We start from the raw sequence: 23598 nt of genomic DNA, 5'->3' as shown, positions 1-23598 counted from the left end.
GAGGAATTCAGCCACCTGGCCTTTGAGGGCAAAGCAGGCCCGAGACCTTCCCTGCGCAAGGCGGGCGGTCGAAGCCCGGCAGCCCTGGCTTTGCTCCAGACCCGGCTCGGGGTGACATCACCAAACTCCTCGGATCGGAGGAAGGGGGCCCCGAAATCCCCTAAAAACATTGTGAGTAATCGCCGGCCCCGCCCTCCAGGCGGGGCCCGAACTCGGGGACGAGCCGAGCCGCCCCGCCAGCCCCGGGAGCGGGCCCCAAGCGAGCAGCCTCTCGGTGCCCCGCGCAGCGCGCACTGGCTCCCGGTCCACAACAGCGTCGCCACGCACGGCCTCCCGGTCCTCCGCGTGGCGCTCACTCGCCCCTTACCCTCGCGAGGGGCGGCGGGGGCGGCGGCGGCGGCGGCGACCCAGCGCGCAAGCGCGGTCGGATTCCCGGCAGTGACGCGGCGGCGGGCGCGCGCAGCGCATTTCCGCCTCTGGCGAATGGCTCTGCTGTAGCGCGCGCCGCGGGCCCAGCTGCGACCCCGGCCCCGCCCCCGGGACCCCGGCCATGGACGGTGAGGGCGACCTCTGACCCCGCGGGGTGGCGGCGCTGGGGCCGCCGGGACCGCGGCGGGAGCCCCTGCGTCGCCTTCCGACCCTTCCTACGCCGATGGGCGCTGCGCAGGGAGCGGCCGGCCGGATGGTGGCGCGGGGCGGGGTTGGGCGTTCGGGGGTCTGACTCAGTTTCCCCTCTGGGTGTGGGGTGTGGGGGGAGCGTTGACTCGGTTTCCCCCCGGGGTCCGGGGGGGCAGTTCCGACCTAGTTTCCTCGTTAGGGGGGAATGTATATGACTCAGTTTCCTCTCGGGATGGGGGGTGAGGGTGCCCTCCCTTGGTTTAACTTATGAAAATAGAAAAGACCCTGACTCAGTTTCCCCTGGTGGAGGGAGGCCCCATCCCCGGCTTCCCTCAGGAAGCAGGTGCTTCTGGCTCCTTTACCCCTGCCCCTTAGTTTCCCTGCAGGATCCAGGTGTCAGGCCCCGACTCCGTGTCCCTGGGAAGGGGCCTGGCTCCATCTCCTCGCTGTGGGGAAGCAGGCCTTCCCTGGTGAGGACAGGATGTGGGCTTGTGCTGACCCTTGTCTCCCTCTCCTTTCAGACCTCTTTCCCCTCATCTTCCCCGCGGGTAAGTGGGCCATCCTTTCTCAGTGGGTTGGGACGAGCTCCCCAGGGCCAGGGGCAATGGGGTCAGCCATCTGATGGGGGCTGGCCCGCGTGTCCCCCACAGAGCCGGCCCAGGCCTCCGGCCCCTATGTGGAGATCATCGAGCAGCCCAAGCAGCGGGGCATGCGCTTTCGCTACAAGTGTGAGGGCCGCTCAGCAGGCAGTATCCCAGGCGAGAGGAGCACGGATACCACCAAGACCCACCCTACCATCAAGGTCAGCACAGCGCCCGGGTGGGGGACATTGAGTCAGTATGGGAGGGACTTGCGTTCAGGCCCACACAGTCTGTGTCTGGGAGGTGAGCCTGGAATTTCTGAGCCTCTAGGGTTCTCTCTGTACTTTGGACAGATCAATGGTTACACGGGGCCAGGGACAGTCCGCATCTCCCTGGTGACCAAGGACCCCCCTCACCGGCCTCACCCCCATGAGCTTGTGGGGAAAGACTGCCGGGATGGCTTCTATGAGGCTGAGCTCTGCCCGGACCGCTGCATCCACAGGTGAGCTTGTCATGGGTGGCAGGGGTGGTGGTGAGACGGAAGGCGGAGAGGCGGGGCAGTTGTGTAGCTGTTACAATGTTACTCCTTTCTGGAGGGAGGACAGAATTCCTCACTCCTTGCTCTGTCCCCAGCTCTGCAAGCAGATTCTTTTGTCTTGAAATTGTCTGTGTCTCCTCTCTCAAGCGGAGAGGAGCTCCTTGTGAGCTCCATGGAAAAGGAATGGGTCCCTGCTCACCTCTGAACCCCTAACCCCTGTGGCTGGAAAGGCGAGTCGCTCAGTGTCACATCTCTCATAGCGGGAAAGAAAACCACTGAACCACCGGTCTCCCCTGAAGCTTACATACTAGTTGACAGAGGCAGGCCATAAATAAATATACAAATAACTAAACAAGATACTGTTAGGGAGTCACCATTTCAGTGATGGAAGTAAAGCAGTAATAGTTTGGAAGAAGAGCCCGAGGTGGGGGAGGCGAAGGAGCCGGTCTCATTTCTTTGGATTGGGAGGTCAGAAGGGCCTCTCGCAGGTAAGACCTAAATGTGGGAAAGCAGAGAAGCACCGAAGGAACACGCCCAGCAGAATGAACGGGTGCAAAAGCCTTTGAAGTGGGAATGAGTTTCATGTGTTTGGAGAAGGGGAAGAAGCCCCTGTGGCAGAGGGTAGGGAGCCGGCAGGGACTGCCACAGGGGCCAGGTGCCAGGGCACAGGGCCTTGTCAGCCAGAGTAGGGAGTGGCTTTCACGGTGGCATGGTTGGGGACCATTCAAGGGGCTTAAGCACGAAGTGCTCACCTGGCGAGTGGGTGGGGGAGAACGGGCAGAGTGGGCAAGGCAGGAGGGCCCATGCTCTTCTGGAGACAGTGGGACTGATGCCCGGGGGGGCCTCAGCTTCCAGAACCTGGGGATCCAGTGTGTAAAGAAGCGGGACCTGGAGCAGGCCATCAGTCAGCGCATCCAGACCAACAACAACCCCTTCCAAGGTGAGGGCGGCGGCGGCAAAGGCCTGGACCTGCCTGGAGCACCTCCAGCCTCTGTCGCCCCGAGGCCACCTTCCCCTCATCTGTCCCTTGCTGGCCAAGACCCACAGTACAGATGGAATCTTGCTGTTTACCACTGGGGAAAGAGACCCGGAGAGGGGACATAGGGAACGTGGCATCCAGGGTCACAAGTGGAGTCAGTGATGGGTCTAGAACCTTCTCTTCCTCCTTTTCTAGGGCTCCTACCGTTTCACATGCCCTCAAACAGCCCTCCCAACCCAGAGCTCACCCCTGCACACACACACGTCCCGCTCCATCCCCTGCCCAGGCTCGCCTGACCATCTCTTTTTCTGGCAGTTCCCGTAGAAGAGCAGCGTGGGGACTACGACCTGAATGCTGTCCGGCTCTGCTTCCAGGTGACGGTGCGGGACCCGGCAGGCAGGCCCCTACGCCTGTCGCCTGCCCTCTCTCATCCCATCTTTGACAACCGTGAGTGGCCAGGGAGCTGCAGGCAGGGAGGAGGGGTGGACCTGTGAGGAGGAAGTGGGGGCGGGCACGGGGGCCTGCAGAAGTTGCTCTGGCTTCGTCCGGTCATCCAGCGGATTCATCATCTCCTCTGTGCCCAGAACTGTGCTGGCTGGAGAGACGAGGCAAAGAAGACCCAGAGCTGCCCTCGAGGTGCAGCTTCCAGGCTGGCAGGGAGTCAGATGGGAGACAGGCATTTCCAATACGTGATAAGAGGGTGGTATGCCCAGAACTGTACTAATGACTCCAGGAAATGAACTCCCAGAAATGAGATAATGTTAGCGAGTAATAATTCAATGATGAAAGCTCACAGGAAGTTCACAGATGAATGGGGCCGACGTAGATCAACTGCAGTCTTTAATTAAGTAGCCAGCAGGATGAGTGAAAATAAAAGGCCTTTGGAGCCCCGAGGCCCAGAAACCAGGATGAACCGGGGGGTCAGGCGGGAAGGGTTCATTGCCAGGGTGGGTATGAATGGGCCTTGAAGATTGCTTGGGTCAGGTGGAGAAAGAGGAGTTGTGATCCCCTTGGTTCACATTGGACTGTGAGCTCCGTGGGGGCAGAGACGTTTAGGTTTTGTGCGTGGTTGTATTCTTCAGGCCTAGAACAGAGCTGGGGACAGAGTAGGTGCTAGCAGATAAACAGTTGCTGAATTGGTTGGGGTGAGGAGCCAGTGGGAATGGTCGGACCTTGGCTGCAGAGGTACAGTCAGCAAGCTCTGGACAGCCCAGGCTCTGGGCTGGGCAGGAGCCTTGCATTCCCTGCAGGTCAGCCCAGGAGACCTCCGGTGGTTCAGGGCTTCCTTCCTTATTCCCACACCCTCAGGCGCCCCCAACACTGCCGAGCTCAAGATCTGCCGAGTGAATCGGAACTCCGGGAGCTGCCTTGGGGGGGATGAGATCTTCCTGCTGTGTGACAAGGTGCAGAAAGGTACATACCTGGGAGGAGGGCTGTGCTCTTTGGATCAGGAGGTGAAGGGCAGGGCTGAGCAGACATGGGGTGAGTGTCAGGGGACTGGTGTAGACACTCCCCCAACACCTTGGGGACAGTAGGGCGATGTATGTCCAGAGATAAGTAGCAGCAATTGTAGGGGGTGGCGGGCTGGGTGAGCTGAGCGCGGTGACCCACGAAGCCACCCCATCTCTGGCAGAGGATATCGAGGTGTATTTCACGGGACCAGGCTGGGAGGCCCGAGGCTCCTTTTCACAAGCTGATGTGCACCGGCAAGTGGCCATTGTGTTCCGGACGCCCCCCTATGCGGACCCCAGCCTGCAGGCCCCCGTGCGCGTCTCCATGCAGCTGCGGCGGCCTTCCGATCGGGAGCTCAGCGAACCCATGGAATTCCAGTACTTGCCAGACACAGGTACCCAGCTGGGGAGGGTAGCAGCAGGGCTGTTGGGCTCCAGCCAATGGGAGTGAGGCCAGGCCTGGATGTGGCAGCTGTAGGTGAGGGTCAGAAGCTGGAGTCGGGCGGGGATTTACACAGTAATCAGATTATCTTTCTTGCCTCATTTAATAGTAACGATACCCAAGACTTACTGAGCTCTTATTACGGGCATGGCCCTATTCCAGGCATATCAGCGAATTACCTGATTTTATTCTCTAATGAACCTTTTGAGGTGGGAGTGAGCATCTAACCTGCCTGAGGTCACATACTCAGTGAGTCGGCAGACGCAGACCTCATTTGAACCCAAGCCATCTGGCTCCAGGGTCCTGTTGCCACACCGGATCTCTCTTATCACTACCACACAGCCATGGTTTGGTCAAGGCTTTCGGGTATCTGATCAAATAGGAATAGCTGGAGTGATCCTTTATTCAAAGTCCGTCATCCAGCCTGAGAGTGTTTCCTGCCCTGGGAACTGTCTAATAGAGTCTAGAAAACAACCCCCAAAACGGCCATCAGTTCATTCCACACATAATCACTGAGTGTCCACTTGGTGCCAGGGCCTGTGCCAGGTAATCTGAATACAAAAATGAATGAGACATGTGCCCTGCTCTTTGGAAACTCAGGCACATGAGGAGGACACGCATGCAAAACAGAGCCTTAAGTTACAGAGTAACGTGCGAAATGGAGGTGTGTGCAAAATACCGTGGGAGCTGGAGCCGGCTGCCTGGAGGAGTTGCCATTTGAGTTGGAGAAAGACCCAGAAGTGCATTTTCTAGGCAGGTGGCGCAGCATCTGGAAGGGCACGGGTGTAGGAGGGTGCCCAGCACAGCACATCTGGGGACAGCTTCGAGGGGGGAGCTGATGTGGGCGGTGAGCAGGCCCCGGCAGGAGGGCTGGTTTTCTTTGTTTGTTTTGTTTTGTTTTTGGCTGTGCCACGTGGCATGTGGAATCTTAGTTCCCGACCAGGGATCAAACCCTTGCCCCCTGCAGTGGAGGTGCAGAGTCTTAACCACTGGATTGCCAGGGAAGCCCCAGAAGGGCCTTGAAGGTTGGACTCTAGGCATTCATCCACGGTTGCATCCTAAGGCAGTGGGGAGCCACCAAAGGTTTCTGAGCAGAGAAGTGACACGAGCAGATCTGGAAGCTCGCTTTGGCAGCAGCGTGCAGAGGATCTGAGACGGGAGACTCGGGGTGGGGAGGCCATTTTGGAAGACGTTTTGGTCATCCTGGGAGAGGAGGCGCCATGTGAACCTTGCAGAGGGAGTGCAAAGCGAGCCGGTCTCACCTACTGCTGGCCTCCTCGGGGACTCTCAGCCCCATGGGCCCTTTGCGTACAACACACAGCAAGCCCAGTCCCCCTCGGGACCAGTGTTCTAGCTGTTGCGTCTGCTTGGAATGCTCGGCCCCCAGATCTTCACGCGATGGGCTCACACCAGTGCTTCCCTGGACACCTTTAAACTAGATTCCTTGATCTTCTGGTGGTGTTACATCACCCTGTGCCTCTCCCTCAGAGCTCCTATCACTTGTATGTGGTTGTGTCTTCGTCCCTTTGTCATCAGGATGTCAACTTTGGGAGCAGGAACCTTGTCTGCTTACTCAGGGCCATATCCCAGTGGCTCAAACGGAGGCTGACACGCAGTAGGTGCTTGGTAAATATGTGTCTAGGGGCTGAATGGTAGGGAGTGAGAAAGAGGAAGATGCTGAGGATGTGTCCAAGGTTTGGGGACAGGGCAGAGAGGTAGGGAGGGAACACAGAAGGAGAAAGAACCAGAACCAGGTGTCTGAGGTGAGATGGTGAGGTTGGCTTTGGACTGTTGGCGTTGATTCCTCTGGGGTTATCCAAGTGCAGCAGTAGTTAGAAAGTTCTGAAAGCTTCAGACTGAACTCTGAAACCATCAGAGAGAAGATTAAGAGTCTGTTGAAGTCTTAAGCTGGTCTGTCATGCCTGGGCTGCCCCAGAGAGCAGAGGGCACAGTGCCAGGCCTGATCAAGGCTGGAGGGGAACAAGGATGTCAGCTGTGCCCCTGACTTGGGAGTACCTGTGTGGCCTTCAGAGGGCAGATTGAGGTAACAGAGGTCTTCTCACAAAGCCATGGCATTCTTAAAATTGTTTTGTTTTGTTTTGGCGGCATTGGGTCTTCGTTGCTGCGCGCGGGCTTTCTCTAGTTGCAGCGAGCAGGGGCTACTCTTTTTTTTTTGCGGTACGCAGGCCTCTCTCACTGTTGTGATCTCTCCCGTTGCGGAGCACAGGCTCCAGACGCGCAGCCTCAGTGGCCATGGCTCATGGGCCCAGCCGCTCCGTGGCATGTGGGATCTTCCCGGACCAGGGCACGAACCCGCGTCCCCTGCATCAGCAGGCGGACTCAACCACTGCGCCACCAGGGAAGCCCGGGGCTACTCTTCATTGCAGTGCGCGGGCTTCTCACTGTGGTGGCTTCTCTTGTTGCGGAGCACAGGCTCTAGGCAGCACGCTGGCTTCAGTAGTTGTGGCACATGGGTTCAGTAGTTGTGGCTTACAGGCTCTAGAGCGCAGGCTCAGTAGTTGTGGGGCACACACTTAGTTGCTCCGCAGCACGTGGGATCTTCCCGGACCTGGGATCAAACCCGTGTCCCCTGCATTGGCAGGCGGGTTCTTAACCACTGCGCCGCCAGGGAAGTCCCCATTCTTACAATTGTTGAGTGTCACAGAGTCACACAGCTCTTCTCATTGGCTGAGAAGGTTTGGAGAAAGGGTCTTCGGGAAGTTTGTCCCGTCACCTACCTCCCAAGGGTCCTTTGAGAGCTTTGGGGGTCCAACTGGGGAGAGTAAGACCCGCTTTTCTCCACTACTTTCCCAGATGATCGTCACCGGATTGAGGAGAAACGCAAAAGAACGTATGAGACCTTTAAGAGCATCATGAAAAAGAGCCCTTTCAATGGTAAGAGGGGCAGTGGGAGAATTAGAGAGAAGGCGGGGGAAGGGGGACCTTGGGCGCCATGAACTGACCCAGACTTCGCCTCACAGGACCCACCGACCACCGGCCTCCGACCCGGCGCATCGCTGTGCCTTCCCGCAGCTCAACTTCCGTCCCCAAGCCACGTAAGGATTTCCTTAAGGTTGCCCCACCAGAACTATAGGCTCAAATCTGTTCAGTGCGTGGTTTAGACCCATTCTGGGAGGGAGATGAGCAGTCAGTCTCAGCAGCAGACGTCTGAAGGCTGCTCTCTGTTGGGCTCCTGTTTCTCAGGGCCTGAGGCCTAGTTGCCTGTGTCACAGCCATCAGGGAAGCGGTGAAGATGCAGATTCCTGGGCCCCTAACAGACCTGTGGAATCAGAGGCTCTGGAGGTGTGGCCCCGGAACCAGCAGCCTCTTGGGGATGAGAACCCCTATGCCAGTTAAACCCCACGTTGGAGACCTTGGAGACCTTGAGATACAGAAGTTTCAAAAATGCACAGTCTCTGCCCCCAGCCCCCCACTGAGGTGGGGCAACAAGAAAAATCACCTCTGAAGTAGCAAAACGTGGCTCAAAGAAGAATGACGACCCCCTGCTTACTGGGTGTTGCTGGGGCCCAGGCCCACTTAGGGCTTGGTCTTTCAGCTGTATGATGAGGTTTCGCCAGCTCTGACAGCGTCCCTTCCTCTGAAAGGCTGTGAGAGTTTTGTGGGCTAGGGTAGACAGGGAACGCTCCAAGGAGTTGCGGCTAGAGCTGGACCTTACAGGCGAGGGCAGATTGCATTAAGAGGAGGGTGCTAGGGTGCTGGCCGTGACGGCACAGAGAAGGACTGACCTAAGCAGTCTTGACAGCAGCTGGGGTCCAGAGGCTGGGGTGGGCCTCTGAGGCTTTCTGTGACCCCTGCCTCTCTGTTTCTCTTTCCAGCTCCCCAGCCCTATCCCTTTACACCATCTCTCAGCACCATCAACTTTGAGGAGTTCTCCCCCATGGTCTTTCCTTCTGGGCAGATCCCAAGCCAGACCTCGGCCTTGGCACCGGCCCCTGCCCTAGTCCTGGCCCAGGCCCCAGCCCCTGCCCCAGCCATGGCATCAGCCCTGGCCCAGGCCCCAGCCCCTGGCCCCGTCCTAGCCCCAGGCCTTGCTCAGGCTGTGACCCCACCTGCCCCCAAGACTAACCCGGCTGGGGAAGGGACACTGACAGAGGCTCTGCTGCAGCTGCAGTTTGACGCTGATGAAGACCTGGGGGCCCTGCTCGGCAATAGCACAGATCCAGCCGTGTTCACAGACCTGGCATCCGTCGACAACTCTGAGTTTCAGCAGCTGCTGAACCAGGGTGTACCCATGGCCCCCCATACAGCTGAGCCCATGCTGATGGAGTACCCTGAGGCTATAACTCGTCTGGTGACAGGGTCCCAGAGGCCCCCTGACCCAGCTCCCACTCCCCTGGGAGCCTCTGGCCTCACCAACGGCCTCCTCTCAGGGGATGAAGACTTCTCCTCCATTGCGGACATGGACTTCTCAGCCCTTCTGAGTCAGATCAGCTCCTAAAGGGCAGGGACCTGCCCTGCCCTGCCCAGAGCACTGGGTTGCAAGCCCTCCCAAAGCAAGCACTTACGGATTCTGGGGGGGGGGGGGGTATTCTCCAGCTGCCCCCTACTTCTTTGGGTGATGTCTTTCTGGGGAGGGGGGTGCATTTTATTCTTCTATTGGCAGTAGCTGTCTCTCTCTTTTTGGAGGTGCTTAAGCAGAAGCATTAACTTCTCTGGAAAGGGGAGAGCTGGGAAAACTCAAACTCTTCCTTCCCTTATCCTGATATTCAGCTCCAGTCTCTATAGGGAATTTTGGGGTCCCTCAACCCCACCCTCCAGCTTCTAGTACTCTCCTAGAGAGAGGGACAGGCTGGAGCTATGGCCTTTGAGGCCACAAAGCCTTATTACCAAGTGTCTGCCTCAAATCGTGGGTTCACTTACACCTTGAGCCAAAATAATGCCCCTGTTACCAGCCCCTGTGTGGTGCTGGCGTTCTTTGTGCCAAACCACCAGCATTTGAGGGGCTGGCCCTCCTACCCTGCAGAGGGCTCTGCCAGCTCTTTCCTTGCTGGGCTGTGGTTGAAGGGAACTGGTGGGATAGCACTGGCCTTCTCCAGGATCCAGGGAGGTTCTCTCTGAGACTGCTCTGTTCCCCCTTTTCTCAAGTGCCTTAGTAGTAGGGCGAGTTGTTTGGAGGGTCAGGGGGAGAGCAGGCTGACTGCTCTCCAGTCAAAAGGCTCAGTTTTTAGTGAAGAATCAAAGCGTTTATAGACTATTGCTTTTTCTACTCTGAACTAATAAATTCATTGCCAAGCTGGCCAGAGATTTGCCTTCTTTCAGCAAACAGCACACTCTTTGCTGGTCATTTCAGGCTGGACGTTGGTGATACAGAGTTGGATGAATACGTTGCCGTCCGGGAGCCTGCAGTCCGAGGATGCCTGTGGAAACCCCTGGATACCAGCCGGTGGATGAGAGCAGTCAGCCAGGGGGTGGGAGTGGGTGGAGGTCCCAGCCTAGTGAGAGCCCGGTAGGGCCCAGCAGCTGTGGGGATGGAGCATTTTCAGGAAGGGTTTCACAGAGGCCACGCTAGCTTCAGGTCTTACATCAACAGAGGAGGGTGGATTTCGCAGAGGGACTAGCCAGCGTTTGTAGGTGAGCGGGGTAAGAGAGACGACGTTGAAAGTTTCGATGGGTTCATTCTGTGAAAGATAAAGAACGCGGGGCTAAGAGGTTTGGATTTCATCCCGTAAATGGATGAGGGAGTGTTTGCATGTGTTGGGGAAGGGGAGGTGCCAGGTAAAGGTCTATGCTTTGACACCTTGCCCTGGGAGCACCGAGGAAATCTTAAATCCGAAGCCGCCGTTCCACCACCGCGCGCGCCCAGGAGTCCTGAACAAAAACAAATCGACTTCCAGAGGGACTAGAACTGGACGTACTTCCGGCTTGGCCCGACGCACGCGCAGTAAAGCAGGGTCGCCAGAGGCCGTGGCCCGCTAGGGCCTGCCGTCGCTAGTGCGCATGCGCAAGGATAGCAGTCTACAATAGGGACGCCAGGTAATGCGCTTCAGGAAAACCCATCTTGAGGCCGGTGGCGTCGCAGGGTTTTGCGGGAGGGTGAAGGCAGGAGCAACCGGGTTTCAGTGGGACGTGCTGCAAATCTACCGAGTCCCCTGGGAACACAGTAGGCCCAGGGTGCAGACTCCGATGGGACGGTGTCTACGAGGAAAGATGCCAGCTGGCGGCGGAATGTTGGCGAACCGGAAAGCATCGAGCGAATCGTGCTTTGCTCCAGGCTCTTGTTCAGGGGGCAGGGTCTGAAGCAGGTGGACCACTCTGGGACCAGGCCAAGCTGTACTTACGCGCGAGGGGCGGAACCCGAGCATGGTGGCCAGGTCAGGACCCCGGCGAACCTGCCGGGGGGGGGGGGGGGAGGGGGCGGGGCGGTGCTTGGGGAGGTGGGGCTTGATGGAGCAACGGCGCTGTAAATGGGGCGAGGGCGAGCGCCAGGAGGGACCTGGCAGGGTGAGAAGGCTAACCAGAGGAAACTGATGGCAGAGCTGCCCGCAGTGTGGCCAACCTGAGACCCAGAGGGGAATGAGCGAGCCCAGGTCCTCCAGCCCAGGCTGTGCCTCGCTCTTGGCTTTCCCAGTGTCCTGAAGTGACATCCCGTGACCCCCAGAAGCCCTCTCACGGTCCTTCCCACACTCCCTGAGTGACCTCATCATGCTCATGGCTCACCAGTCCCAAATCCTTGTCTCCAGCCCAGACTTCTCTCTCCAGTGCGCCAGCACACTGGACATCTCACACTGACATCCCTCAGGCCTCTCAAACTCTCCGTGTTCCAAAGAACCCCAGCCAGCCCCAGGCTGCCCTTCCCCCTCCCCATCTCAGCCTTGGCCTTACCATCCTTCAGGGGCTCCAGCCAGAAACCTGGCCACCACCGTGGATTCTGCATCTTCTCCCCTAGCAACTCGAGTCCACCTCCTCACTGGGTCCTGGCAAATGTGCCCAGTTCCTCTCATCTCCACTGCTGTCATCTAGTTTCAGCCACCACCTCTTCCACTGGGGCTGCTACTACAGCCTCCTCCCTGGCCTTGCCTTCCCTGTAGCCGAAGGGCTCTGACACCCAAATCACATCACCCTCCCTTTGAACATCTATCACACCAGAGCCTTCCACCCTGCACTGTGAGGGCTCCTCACTACAGTCCACCAGGTGAAAGCTGGGACACAGTGCTGGGAACTGCTAGTCCAGGAGCTCTAGTGCACCCATTCACAGCCCTTTCTGATTCAGCTCCTGCCTCCTTGACCCTGGGTCCCTACGTAGGCTGACTCCAGTCCAACAGGCCCCCCAGACTGGTTCTACCCAGGATCCCTTTGCCTTCTCTACCTGGTGAACAGGACACTGAGCCTTGATTTTATTTTTACATTTTGGCCACACCTTGCGGCACATGGGATCTTAGTTCCCTGACCAGGGATCGAATGTCCCCACATTGAACCTTTAAAACTCAGCCCCAGGACTTCACTGGTGGTCCAGTGGTTTAAAACTCCATGTTCCCAATGCAGGGGGCCCGGGTTCGATCCCTGGTCAGGGAACGAGATTCTGCATGCCGCAACTAAAGATCCCACACAGCACAATGAAGATCCCGCGTGCCTCAACTAAGACCCAAGGCAGACAAATAAAAAACAGAAGAACCCTCAGCCCTCACATTACCTCCTCCATGAAGCTTGAGCCCCTGAAGCTGTTTCTCAGAGCCAAGCTCATCCTGCCAAAGCCTGAGTTTATGGACCCCAGGGCCTGAGTCTCAGCAGGGCTGAACTAGGCATGTGATGCTGCACAAGTCAGTGCCCTGTCTGGGCCTCAGATCCAGAAAACAGTTTAGACACGATTCAAGTTTGGACCTGCTGATGCCACTCACAGGAAAGGGCCCAGCCTGCTGAGGAACAAGGGGTCATGGGCTGGTGAGGAGAGAAGTGGGTCAAGGGCTGATTTCCTCTGGGACATGGAAACATCTCTCAGGCAACTAAGGCAGAGAAGCTACTACCTCTGGAATTGGGGCCTGCCAGATCTGGCCAGGTGACTGAGGGAGTGCCAGGCTTGGGGGCTCAGTGTCTACAGAGAGGAGAGCGGGGCCTGTACTGGGGACAGGGCCTTTAAAGAGGGCATGGGCAGGTGCCCCTTGGCCCCTAAGCGCCTTTCCTCTCCCGCCCAGAGGGGCTCTGCCTCTGATCTCAGCCCCGCAGGTCTGGTTCTAGGGCAGGGGCCTGGCTCCAACGATTAAGCAGAATAGGTACAGGGTGTGGCCACCTGCTTCCCAACAGACCAAACCAATGTTTGTGGGACAGAAGCCAAGGGTGGCCTAGCCTCAGAGAACCCCTCAGTTTGTGCCAGCCCAACTCTGAGCCCCTGTCCCGGGAGCTTGGCCGGGGCCTGAGGGGGCAAAGCCCCTTCCCCCATCACGTCATGAACACCTGTGTGGACACAAATAACGGTGGCTTCTTTATTCCCTGAAGTCCCCTTTTCTCCACAGAATATTTACAAACGGGGATGGGGTAGAGGGGCAACTTCGCCACCAAAATGCCACCAAATAATGGGCCGGGGAGCGGGGGCAGTGCTAAGATGCGCCTCGCGCAGGGATAGTCCCTGAGGAGGGCCCAGGGCCTGGTATGGCCCAGGTGCCCCGAGCGAGCGACCGGGCAGTTCCAGCAGGTCCGCAGCCAGGCTGAGGCTGGACCCAACAGCTTCAGGCCAGGTCGCTGGTGGGGGAGCCCAGCTGCTTGGAGGCCAGGAGCAGGCGGGTGGCCGCGCTCTCGGACTCGGCCTGCAGCCGCCGGTTGTTGTGTCGCAGGCTCCGCACCTCCTCCTCCAGGGCCGCCCTGTCTGCCTTCTCCTGGGGGGAGGTGGAGCGAGGCGGGAGTCAGCGTGGCCAGCCAGCGTGGGCAGCCCTGTGACTCCCCATGACCCGCAGCCACCGTGTCACCTTCTGCAGGTCATCCTGCAGCTTCCTGAGCATGGACTCCAGGTGAGAGACCTTCTCAGACAGGCTCCCGGGTTCTGGCCTGAGAACATGGGATTCAGAACTCAGTGAGACCAGGGCAGGGTGCGGCACCACGGGCTGGTTCCCAGACCCACCCGCCTGAGAGGAGCCCACCCCCTGTCTTCTGACTGGGGTGTACATTACAGCAGAGCCCTGGGACAGAGCTTCACTCCAATGGGTGGGCACGAACACTGGGCATGGGGTGAAGGGGTAGATCGGATGTGAGGCTTACTCAGCGTCAGATTTTGGAGTTCCCTTGGCATCTCTGCTCTCTGGGATGGGTGGCCCTGTGGGGACAGAGGGACCGTCTGGGCAGGGAGGTAAAGGGAGAAAGCCCTACCCTGGCTCCGCCCGCAGCGCCCTGGTGGCCTCACCCTCCCGGGAGAGCGACTCCAGGATGGTGTTGCAGGTGGAGGCGATCTCTGAGATGGACTGCCACTCATCTTCCAGGGTCTCGCTGCCCGCCTCTGACATGACTGTGGGCACCGGAGCTGGGCTCAGCTAGGGAAGCGCAGGCCAGGCCTCCTCCTGCCCCGCTCCTAGACCCCCACCTTGCTCCAGACTCACTTTTGCTGATGGAGTTCCTCAGAGACAAGGTTCGTGGCAAGAAGGAGGCCCTCAGTTCCGGGGCTGGGTCACCCCTGTCCTCACAGCCACTGGGGCTGCCTGGCCCGTCCTGGGGGGCAGAAGTGGGTATAGATGCAGTGATGCCCACCATCACCACGGTGCCCACCCCTGCTGGTTGGGCTCCAGAGAGTTGCTTCTGCTCACCTGGGTGGGGGGTGTCTCCCTGCCAGCACTGGGTGCTGCCGGCTTGGCTGTGGTGGCAAGGAGGAGGTCCGGGGTGGTGTTGGGCAGGACTGGGGCCTCGTCGGACAGGGAGCTGGGGAGAGCAGGGACGGCTCAGCACTGCAAGCTGCCCCCACCCGTGGACCCTGCTTGCAGAGGCCTTCCCGTCCAGCCTCGTGGGCTAGAGGAGAGGGAAGGCCGAGCGGGCGTACCTGCAGGGTGATGGAGGGTTCTGGCTGTGCAGGAACTCGGTTCTCTCCTCGGCCAGGTCCCCGGGCCCTGGAGGACCACTGCCATCGTTCAGGCACACTTGCAGCAGCTGCTTCGTGGTGGCCAGTAGGGCCACTGCTGGGGCCTCATCCTGCACTGGCTCGGGAGCCCCCCGCCGGCTGGGCTCCTGCAGAGACAGCATGTACAGCTCCGAAAAGCTCCTGGGGGGAGGAAGGAGTAGGTCAGGCAGGAACACCAGCATCACCAGCCCCACTCCCAGCTGTGCCCAAGGCTCGCTTCCAGGAGGAGGAGAACTCTCCAAACTCTCTGACAACACTGAAAAATATTTGCCTGGCTACTGGCCATTTGTCCAGACCTCAGTTCACATCACAGTGCTGCCCTTGTGAATCCTAAGCAAATGACGCTGAATGTCAGTTTCTCCATCTGTGAAATGGGGATAATAGTATTGATCTCCTAGTTTGCTGTGAGGATTTAAATAACGGGAAAACCACTTAGCATAGAGATCCAAAAAGTACTGCCTGGGGGCAAATCCAGCCTCTGCCTTTGTCTTTTCTTTCTTAGCAGATGTGCCTGTTTTTGTACTGAAAGCTAAGGTTGGCTTTTACAGTCTTAAAACAGTTGAAAGAAATAAAAAGAATATTTTATGACATGTGAAAGTCACATAAAATTCACGTTGCAGGGTCCATAACTCGTTTTCATGGCATGAGGCCATAGTCATCATTTAAATGTCACCTCTGGATGCTCTTGTGCTCCCGTGATGGAGCCGAGTGGCTGCAGCAGAGACCAGATAGCCCAGAAAACCTGAAATATTTACTCTCTGGCTCTTTACATAAAGAGTCCGCATATCCCTGGTTTAATGCAGTAAGTAACCAATAGTGTGTATTGGGTGTCTGTGAGAAATACAGCGGGGGCTGCTCTTGGATCTTTTGGGCGGTGAAGACGCCAGCTTAATAGTCTTCATTCTACCCATAAGGATAGTGCAGTTCAGAGAGATTAAGAGACGCGGGATTCTCTCAAGAAGGAAAGGCCTCCCCGCGAGGTTCCTGTCGCTAATGGCCACACGGGAGGCACGGGCTATGTGGTGGCCAGCTGCCCGGTCCTCCCACCTCCCTGTGTCCCAACGTCCTGACCTGCGGGGCCGGCCGCTCTCGTCGGGGGTCAGGACGGTGACGCAGACCTTGGGCGCCGAGCGCAGCAGCTGGGCAGCGGCCTCGGGGCCGAGACTGGGCAGCGTCTGGCCGCACACGCGCAGCAGGCGCGCCCCGGGCCGCAGCCCCGTCGTCTCCGCGAACGTGAAGCGCTCCACGTGCGTGACGAAGCCCTCGGCGTCCACCTCGAAGCCCAGGCGGCCTTGGCCGTCGCGGGGCAGCGCCAGCTCGCGGGTCTCGCAGCCGCGGCTCACCAGCTGGGGCGGAGCGGGGCGGGGCGGGGAGTGAGGGGGGCTAACGGAGGAGGGGCCGCCCCAGCGCCAGCCCCGGGGACCGTCCCAGGTCACATGGGCCCTTCCACACGCCCAAGGAGGGTATTAGCCACCCACCCCGCAAAAGAGGGCCTGGGGACCCCCAGTTCCATCCCTGCGAGGCTCCCGGTGTGCCCCACCACCCCGACTTCCCCTTTCGCAGGAGAGGCGGCGGGAACGAGGGGTTCCAAAGCAGGCTCCTTCCCCGCTGCGCGCGCGCGCAAGGACCTTGCACCCCAACCTTACTCCCGCGCCTCACCTGCAGGCGCGTCACGACCTCGCCAACGGCTTGGCCGGGGGGCCCGTCGAACCGCAGCATGATCGCCTCCCCGCGGCCATGGTACAGGTCGAGCTGCTGCTCGGAGAAGGTCCAGGCCAGCACGTCGCGACAGGCGCAGTTGAAGACTACACGGCCGTCGCGCGGCGCCACCAGCACCAGCGCTTCGGCCGAGATGCCCAGCAGGCATGGCACCTCTGCGCCGTCAGGGCCGCCCTCCTCGGCTCCGGTCGCGCCCCGCGCCCCGGGCGCCGCGCGTACGCCCCACACCAGCGCCCCTGCCGCCTGCAGCTCAGCGCCCGGGCCCCGGGGGGACGCCCGCCGCCTCCCACCCAGGGAAGGCAGGCCGAAACGGGAAGCCGAGTCCAGCGACGTGGTGGTCACCTCGTTGGTGGCCAGGTCCTGCAGATACTGCTGGCGCGTGCGCGTGGCCATGGCGTGGAACTGGCGTGCGTGGCCCGCCGCCTGCTCGCCATTGAGCGCCTTGGCCAACAGGAGGGCCCGGAAGTCGGCGTTGGCCGCAAAGGGACCTCCGCCAGGGGGCAGAGCTGGCCCAAAGGCCGGGGTGTCCTGGGTGCGGCTCACAGCCACCCTATGGGGAAGGAGGCGGTAGTCAGGGGCAAAGGGAGGGCCCAGGAAGACCTACCCTTGGCAGAACTGGAACTCCGGGCGCCCACCTGTAGGAGGTGTGCGGAGTGCAGGGCGCGTGGGCCCGCACGACTAGGAATACGTGCTGGAAGTGCGAGCGTATGGTGGTGGGGCAGAAGGGCTTGCTGCCGGGTTCCTGGAACACGATGGTCACAATGTTGTTGCCAATGTGGCGCTTCCGCAGGAGCTGGGGGTTAGAAGGTGGGGGATGTGAGTGAGACCTAAGAGCCTGGGCACCAGTGGCTCCCCCCACCTGCCCCTGGTGAAGGCCTGGGGTGTTTGTCTTTGGGGAGGGACACTAGCCTGGAGCGTAGTTAGGGGTCAGCAGAGTTCAGACCAAGGTTCAAACACTGCCACCCACAAAGCACCCCTCCATGGTCCCCAGAAGCCCATAGCCAGCCCCCATCCCCAGGGCCCCCTCACACCTGCTGCTGGTTATTGGGGGTGTAAGGCAGCATCGTGGACACGTGGAACATGATCTCATGGTCCTGGTACGTGGTGTAGAGGGAGTGCGTGCCCGTGGAATCCGCTGTGGCCAGTTAATTGGGGACACCGAGGGAGAGCAAGGGAAATCTGGATGGCTTGAACCTGCCATCCTGCTTGCAGTCTGGAGCCTCTGTACCCCCAGCCAGCAGGTGGACAACCCCTTTCCGCCACCAGCCAAGGTCCAGGCCATGAGCTCCAAGGGCCTCAGCCTTGGCTGCTCCCCTTCCCCTCCCCCCACAGAATCCAGCCTCCAGCCTGGGATTGGGATGGGGGGATGCTGAGATAGAATGAAGACAGAAATGAGAAATGGCCTGCTAACAGGGAGTCGGGGGCGGATGTCCCAGGAGAAGACAGATGTTGGCCCAGGCACCAGCATGTGTGGAGCAGCTGAGAGAGTGGAAGGCAGGCAGGAGGTGCTGGATACAAACACTTTCCAGGGACCCTGGGACCTTTCCAACCAGGGAGGCAGGGTCTGGGCTGGTGGAATATGTGTGTTTGATGGTGAGGGTGGTGCCTACAAACCCCCTTGACCCCACTCAGGCAGTAGGGCACCGGGGCCTTGGGGGATAGTCCCAGCCCCTCCTCCCAGCCATGGCTTGGCCTTTGCAGCCCCAGACCCACGTCCTCAGCCTACCCAAAGAACTCTCCACCCCCGGCCCCAGACCCAGGACAAGATGGGACAGAAAAGCGAGCAGACAGCTGGTTTTCACCAAGGCAGCCTGCCCCTCAGCATGGGTCTGCCCCCACCCCGGGCCCCCTGGGCCTCACTTTTGGTGTCCAGCTGGGCCCTGTAGCTCTCAAAGCCTTTGAGCCGCACCACGTCACCCAGCAGGGTGAGGAACTGCATGAAGGAGGGTCCTGCGTCCTGGTTGTTGTACATCTCCTCCTCCGAGCCCTGGCCCGCCCGGCAGTACAGGATGCCCACCTTGCGCTGGAAGCTCAGCTGCGGGGGAGGGCACAGGCAGAAGGCACAGGCCTCAGTCGCCCAGCAGCACCCCTGGGCCTTGGGGAATGGACCAGGACACTGGCCTGGGGGCAGAACAGCCTCCGTGTGTGGCCTGAGCTCTGCCCTCTCTAAGCCACTTCTGTGTCCTCGCTTATCAAGTGGGTTCTGTCTCTCCTGCTCCCAGCGCTCAGGAGGGCAGAGGAGATCAAGGTGAGAAGGAACCGGGAGGGGACTGGTTGTCATATGACCATAGAGGACGTGATTCACGGAAAGGACCCTGCACAGAGTGCGCTCGATCCCAATTAATGGCCACATTGTCATCCTCCTTATCTCAAGGCCAGCCTGTCCTCCCCTCCCTCAAATGCCAGGCACCCTGAGCCCAGCCTCTGGAGGCCTGGAGCCCTGCACCACCTCTGCTTACTCTCTGCCCCCGGCTCCTGTGGCTCCTTTGCATCTGGGGTTAACTGTGCACAGCTCAGGGCGCTCTGCCACCACGCAAACAAGCCCAGGGCCCCTCCAGCTCTGGCCTCCCGTCTTCCTGCTAAGCGCGTCTACACCCACAGTCCCCACTTCCATTTCATCCCTCCTCACACTACAGCCCCACTTCCACCCCAGCTCCTAAACCCCAAGCCCCTCTTACGGCCACGGGCACAGCCTCATCCTGGCACCCTCTCACCTTAGTTGGCACTTGGGACAACTGGAACTTCACTCTGCCTGAGACCCCAGGGACCTCACCCTCTCATGTCTGGGCCTCTTCCCCAGCCACGCTCTTCACCTTCAGTGGCCACAGCAGCCATCTCCACGGAATGATACCCCCAACTCTGCCTCCAGCCCAGACCCCTCTCCCGAGCTGCAGCTGCCCAGATGTCCTTCCAGCCCCTGGCACCTCACCTCCTCACTATGACTCCCCCCCCACACCACTCATCCTCCAGGGTCCCTGCCCCCATAAACTACCGCTCCCAGCGGCCGAGAAGCAGGGCAATCTCACAACACCCCCACCGTTCCAGTCGGCCACAAAGGCTATCCACTCTGTCCCTGGACTGTCACCTCCTCTTCACCTCTGCCATCGTCACCACCACGTCTGGCTGGGATCACAGCGACAGCCTTCAGCCTGGCCTCCAGTCTAGCCCCCACACTACAGCCAGAGGGCTGCTCAACCTCTCAGATCTTCCACAGCTCCACGGTGCCCTCAGGACCAAAGGCCAGCCTTTCCCACCCCTTCCCCCCAAGTCCTACTCCAGTCCTGCTGAACTGCCCACAGGACCCTGACGTGACAGTTTTTAGTCTCTAAGCTTCACCCAAGTTGTTCCTTCTGTCCAGAAAATGCCTGCTCTTCCTGGTTTGGGCTCTTGCATTTCCTCCATGATGCTGAACCAAGGAAGGGCTGTCAGCGCTACCTTGGTGCCCCATAGAGCCCTCGACATTGCCCTGTCCCTGTTATCCTGCTCCATCATTATCCATGATTCTCTGCAGTCTCTCTCCCACACCTGTCTGTGAGCTACTCAAGGACAGCATCTGGTCTAGACAGGTCTCCAGCATCCAGCTGGGGCCTGGTACCAAGGTATGAGGAAATGTTTGTTGAATGACTAACAGACTGAATGACAGAGGAGGAGAATCGGGGCCAATAGGCAGCTTTCAGCACAGGGTAGGGAAGGACCTTCAGCGGGCTTGAGTGGTCCCACAGTGGAATGGGCAGCCCCAGGAAGGAGTGAGCACCCCAGACTGGCAGGAGACCAAGCAGGGCGTTGCAGGGAAAACTGACAGGGAAGGAGAGGGACTTGCAGGAAGAGGGGGTGGCAGTCAGATCAGCGCTCCTCAGCTGAAATGCACATAGGAATTACCTTGGGATCTTCTTAAAGTGTGGGCTCTGAGATTCAGTAGGTCTGGGGTGGAGCCCGAGAATCTGCATTTCTAACAAGCTCCCAGATAATACGGACGTTGCTGGTCTACAGACCTTACTTTGAGAGGCAAGGCTCCAGATGACCTCTGATGCCCTCCTTTTGAAAAGGCAGCTCTCCTGGGGTCCCCATCCAGCCCAGGATCAGGGTCAAGGCTAGGTGGCTAGGAGCTGGGCAGGCTGGGTTCAGACCAGGTCTAGCTGTAGGGCAGGGCTGTCCCACCCACTTACCACTTGCTCGTCCAGCGTAAGCAGCGTGCGGGGCACCTTCGGTGAAGCTGAGCCCAGGCGCAGGCAGGTCGGGCTCAGCCGCGATGCCACGTGCTCTAGAAGCTTCCTTGGGGACAGGCCTCTCGGGGGCCCTGGCGGCAGCGCGTCCTCCGAGATGGTGCCACGGAGGGTCCGGAGCTAAGGAGGGGATATAGGGGCGCTCAGGATACGTGCAGGCCGTTCAGAAGGCAATCCACGGTCTAATTCCCATGACCTCGGCCTACCTGCGTGGTCCGCACGATGATGCGGTAGCTGTGCAGAGTGCCCCCTCCGCTGCTCTCCTTCTCCTCCCGCCGCAGGCTCACTGCCACCGGGCCCAGCACCTCGTCCAGTCCGAAGAAGTTCTGGTGTTCTGGGGGAAGCAGGCGGTGGGTGACCAGATCCGCCCCCCTGAGCAGTCCCACCCTCGCTCGACCACGTCCACCAAAGTCCCCGCTCCAGGTCCCACCACAACACTAGTTCAGATCCTAGATTAAGTCCAGTCCCCTCGTCAGCCCTGCCCACGTTCTACCAACCCAGATCCTGACTCCTGTCGGCACCTATACACTTGGTGCTAGGCCTCACCCCTTCTGCAGCCTCACCGATGATATATCTTGCCCCAGACCCAGGGGGGCCATGCCTGCCTGCTTCAAAACCTAGATCCTGCATGGCCTCGCCCACCATGCCCATATTCTTCCCCAGGATGTCTGGGGCCCTCCCTTGTGGGCACTGATGAGAACAAGGTTCCCGGGTGCAGGGGTTCAGTTTTCACCTCACAGAAATGTCCATAGGAAATCTCTCCCCAGACGGGAGGAGCAAAAGGATGAACCAGATGGGGGCAGCGGAGCATGCCTGGCTGGGTGGAGGCTGGGCTTGGTCTTAGGGAGGTGGGTAAAGCTGGGCAGCCTCGGCCCAGAGACAGAGCCCGACCCTTCACGTGGCCAGGGAGTTGACAGGGAAAGGACAGCTCACCACAGGTGACAGGGACCTTGGCCCCTCCCCAGCGGCCCTCCCCTCACCTTTGCCGTAGAAGTACTTGCGGTAGTAGCCAGCGCCCAGGTCTGCATGCTCCAGGCTGTAGGCCGAGGTTCGGTTCTGTGGTTCCTCCAGGACGGACACGGCCGCGTTGGGCAGTGAGGGGGGCACAGGTGGAGACACCAGTCCACCCAGTCCCAGCTCGCCCTCACCCCCGAGCTCACTCACGAAGCCAGGCGCCTCAAGCAGCAGGTCGGAGCGGACAGTCTGGTCCTGAGACGAGGCGGGGGTCCCAGAGCCCGCCTCTGCGTGGCCCCCCGTCCCCCGGGGCCTCGGAGCCCAGTCAAAGAGCAGGCTCTGCACGTCATAGTGGGCGAACCAGCGGGGCTCGGGCACGGGCGGGAACTCGGGCTCCGGCTCCTCGACCGGCAGCCCCAGCAGCGCCAGCGGGTCGGAGAAGAAGCGGGCGGGGGGCGCGGGGGGGCGGCCGGTCTCCTCGTGGCTGTGGGCGCGGGCGCGAGGGCTGGCCGGTGTCGGGGGCCGGGCCTCGCCCGCATCGCTGCCGCTGCGCAGGAGCGGGCCGCGGGCTGGCCTGGGCTCGAAGGTGTGTGGCGTCAGCGGGGGCCGCGCCGGCTGGCGCAGCTTGCGGGCGAAGAGGTCATCGGTGGGCTCAGGGGCTGGGCCCCGCCGAGGACTCCCCACGCCGCCGGCCCACATGGGCGTGCCTCGGACCTGGGGACTTGGCTCTCCGGGTGCCGGGCCGCATTGGCAGGCACGGGTGGTTGGTGCCCAGCCGGCAGGCCGGTTCCTGCCCTGAGGGAGGAGGGGTCTGCTCAGAGGAGCCTGGGGAGAAAACAGGAACCCGGGCCCCCAGCCTGGTCCACCATGCGGGTTGACTTCCGGCCCCCTCCACGACCATCAAAGCCGCTTCCGCTTTCCTGGCCACTTCCTCGTCTGCCTGGGGCTGAAGTTTCCAGCCCCCTCCTCCAGCTTAGTGCTGGGCAGGGCTGTCGGGGCCTTGGCCCTGAGGGTCTTGGAGCCTGGGCAGCCCTGGGACTGCCAGGGCTCCCCAGTCCCCACTCACACACCTTGGCTTTGGTCTGGGCCCAGAGTGAGAGTCCCCACCAAGACCTGGCCCAACCGGACAGATGATTTGTCTCCGCTCCGACGGAAAACCCATGGGCCTACTGGTGTCTGGGTCCTGTCCACTTGACAAAGGGAGGACGTCCTGTCCCCAGAGACCTTCCTCCCTGCTCCTCCCACTTCCTCCAGGATCCCAGAGGAGCTGAGCACCCAGAGGCTGGGTCTCAATGCCCTGGCCCTCACGGCCTCAGTACCTCAAGGACACAGGGGTTCCCAGGGGGCACTGGCAGGGCAGCAGGAACAGCAAGAGCACTTCCTTCAGCACGGGAAGTGGCCCCAACTCTGGGCCCAGTCCCCTGCCCGGCCCCACATCCTGAGGAAGGTGCTGGGATCACATTAGCTCAGTCATGGGACCTAAGTCAACCTAACCTGAAGGACAGGCCTGGGCTCACCCTCTTGCAGGCCTCTGTAGCCATACCTGGGGGTACAGGAGGGAGTCATGCTGACCAGGCCCCTTTGCTGGAACTGGGACCCATGGGGACTTCTGCCTACCTGGCCCCACTGATGCTGAGAGGAGAATCTGAACCCCATATGACAAACAAACTGAGGTCCAGATAAGGGGATGCTCTTGACTGAAGCAATTCCATATCAGCTAGGATTTGAACCTGGGCCTGCCGATCTCCAGGGCCTAAACAGTGCTGTACCTCCCCACTCCTAACACTGTGTGAGTAGGTGTGGGGCAGGTGGGGGGTTGGGCTAAGGCTCGAGGTCTCACAGGATGTAAGAGTGAGACACCCAAGGCCCCAGGGACCAGCTTAAGTGTGAAAAATGTGTCGAGACCAGGGGCAGGTGCAAAGGGTGGTATGAGAATGTGAGGGGGAGTCACCCTCAGGTGAACCCAGGATGGAGTGGGTGGCTGGGACAGGGATGTGGGTGACCCACTAGGGGTGCAGGCACCTGCTGGTGAGTCTTTG

The 23598-nt window shown here is 60.1% G+C and overlaps 2 protein-coding genes across 3 annotated transcripts; one reads left to right on the top strand and one right to left on the bottom strand.

The window, feature by feature from the left end:
- The first annotated feature begins 477 nt into the window (after positions 1-477).
- RELA (RELA proto-oncogene, NF-kB subunit) lies at positions 478-9862 on the top strand. 2 transcript variants are annotated; one of them, XM_082659448.1, is made up of 11 exons: positions 478-557; positions 1140-1166; positions 1269-1420; positions 1553-1701; positions 2586-2677; positions 3032-3163; positions 4025-4129; positions 4350-4562; positions 7424-7504; positions 7591-7665; positions 8446-9862. In XM_082659448.1, the coding sequence occupies exons 1-11, from the start codon at positions 551-553 to the stop codon at positions 9066-9068; spliced, it is 1656 nt and encodes a 551-aa protein (XP_082515574.1). In that variant the 5' UTR covers positions 478-550; the 3' UTR covers positions 9069-9862. The 2 variants fall into 2 exon arrangements, with proteins under 2 accessions (XP_082515574.1, XP_082515575.1); XM_082659449.1 differs by lacking the exon at positions 478-557 and adding an exon at positions 592-685.
- Positions 9863-13158: 3296 nt separating this feature from the next.
- Positions 13159-22357, bottom strand: SIPA1 (signal-induced proliferation-associated 1). The gene is made up of 15 exons (XM_082659447.1): positions 21586-22357; positions 20812-20939; positions 20549-20725; positions 18243-18417; positions 17414-17517; positions 17018-17175; positions 16323-16932; positions 15735-16009; positions 14586-14804; positions 14356-14467; positions 14152-14260; positions 13959-14060; positions 13817-13871; positions 13528-13606; positions 13159-13437 (listed from the first exon to the last, which is right to left on the bottom strand). Exons 1-15 carry the CDS (start codon positions 22256-22258, stop codon positions 13291-13293), a joined length of 3123 nt encoding a protein of 1040 aa, XP_082515573.1. The 5' UTR covers positions 22259-22357; the 3' UTR covers positions 13159-13290.
- Between the last annotated feature and the right edge of the window lie 1241 nt (positions 22358-23598).

Source organism: Grampus griseus (assembly GCF_964374135.1).
Source record: "Grampus griseus genome assembly, chromosome: 8".
Lineage (NCBI taxonomy): Eukaryota > Metazoa > Chordata > Mammalia > Artiodactyla > Delphinidae > Grampus > Grampus griseus.
This window is presented reverse-complemented; position numbering and strand designations above follow the sequence as displayed.

Excerpts from the sequence above, each read along its gene's own strand:
- RELA (XM_082659448.1), top strand. Across the intron at positions 2,678-3,031 it reads CAACAACAACCCCTTCCAAG|TTCCCGTAGAAGAGCAGCGT; the intron begins GTGAGGGCGGCG and ends TTTTTCTGGCAG. Across the intron at positions 4,563-7,423 it reads CCAGTACTTGCCAGACACAG|ATGATCGTCACCGGATTGAG; the intron begins GTACCCAGCTGG and ends CTACTTTCCCAG.
- SIPA1 (XM_082659447.1), bottom strand. The coding sequence starts at position 22,258 with ATGTGGGCCGGCGGCGTGGGGAGTCCTCGGCGGGGCCCAGCCCCTGAG. Across the intron at positions 14,261-14,355 it reads GGGAGACACCCCCCACCCAG|GACGGGCCAGGCAGCCCCAG; the intron begins GTGAGCAGAAGC and ends TCTGCCCCCCAG. Across the intron at positions 13,438-13,527 it reads TGCAGGATGACCTGCAGAAG|GAGAAGGCAGACAGGGCGGC; the intron begins GTGACACGGTGG and ends ACCTCCCCCCAG.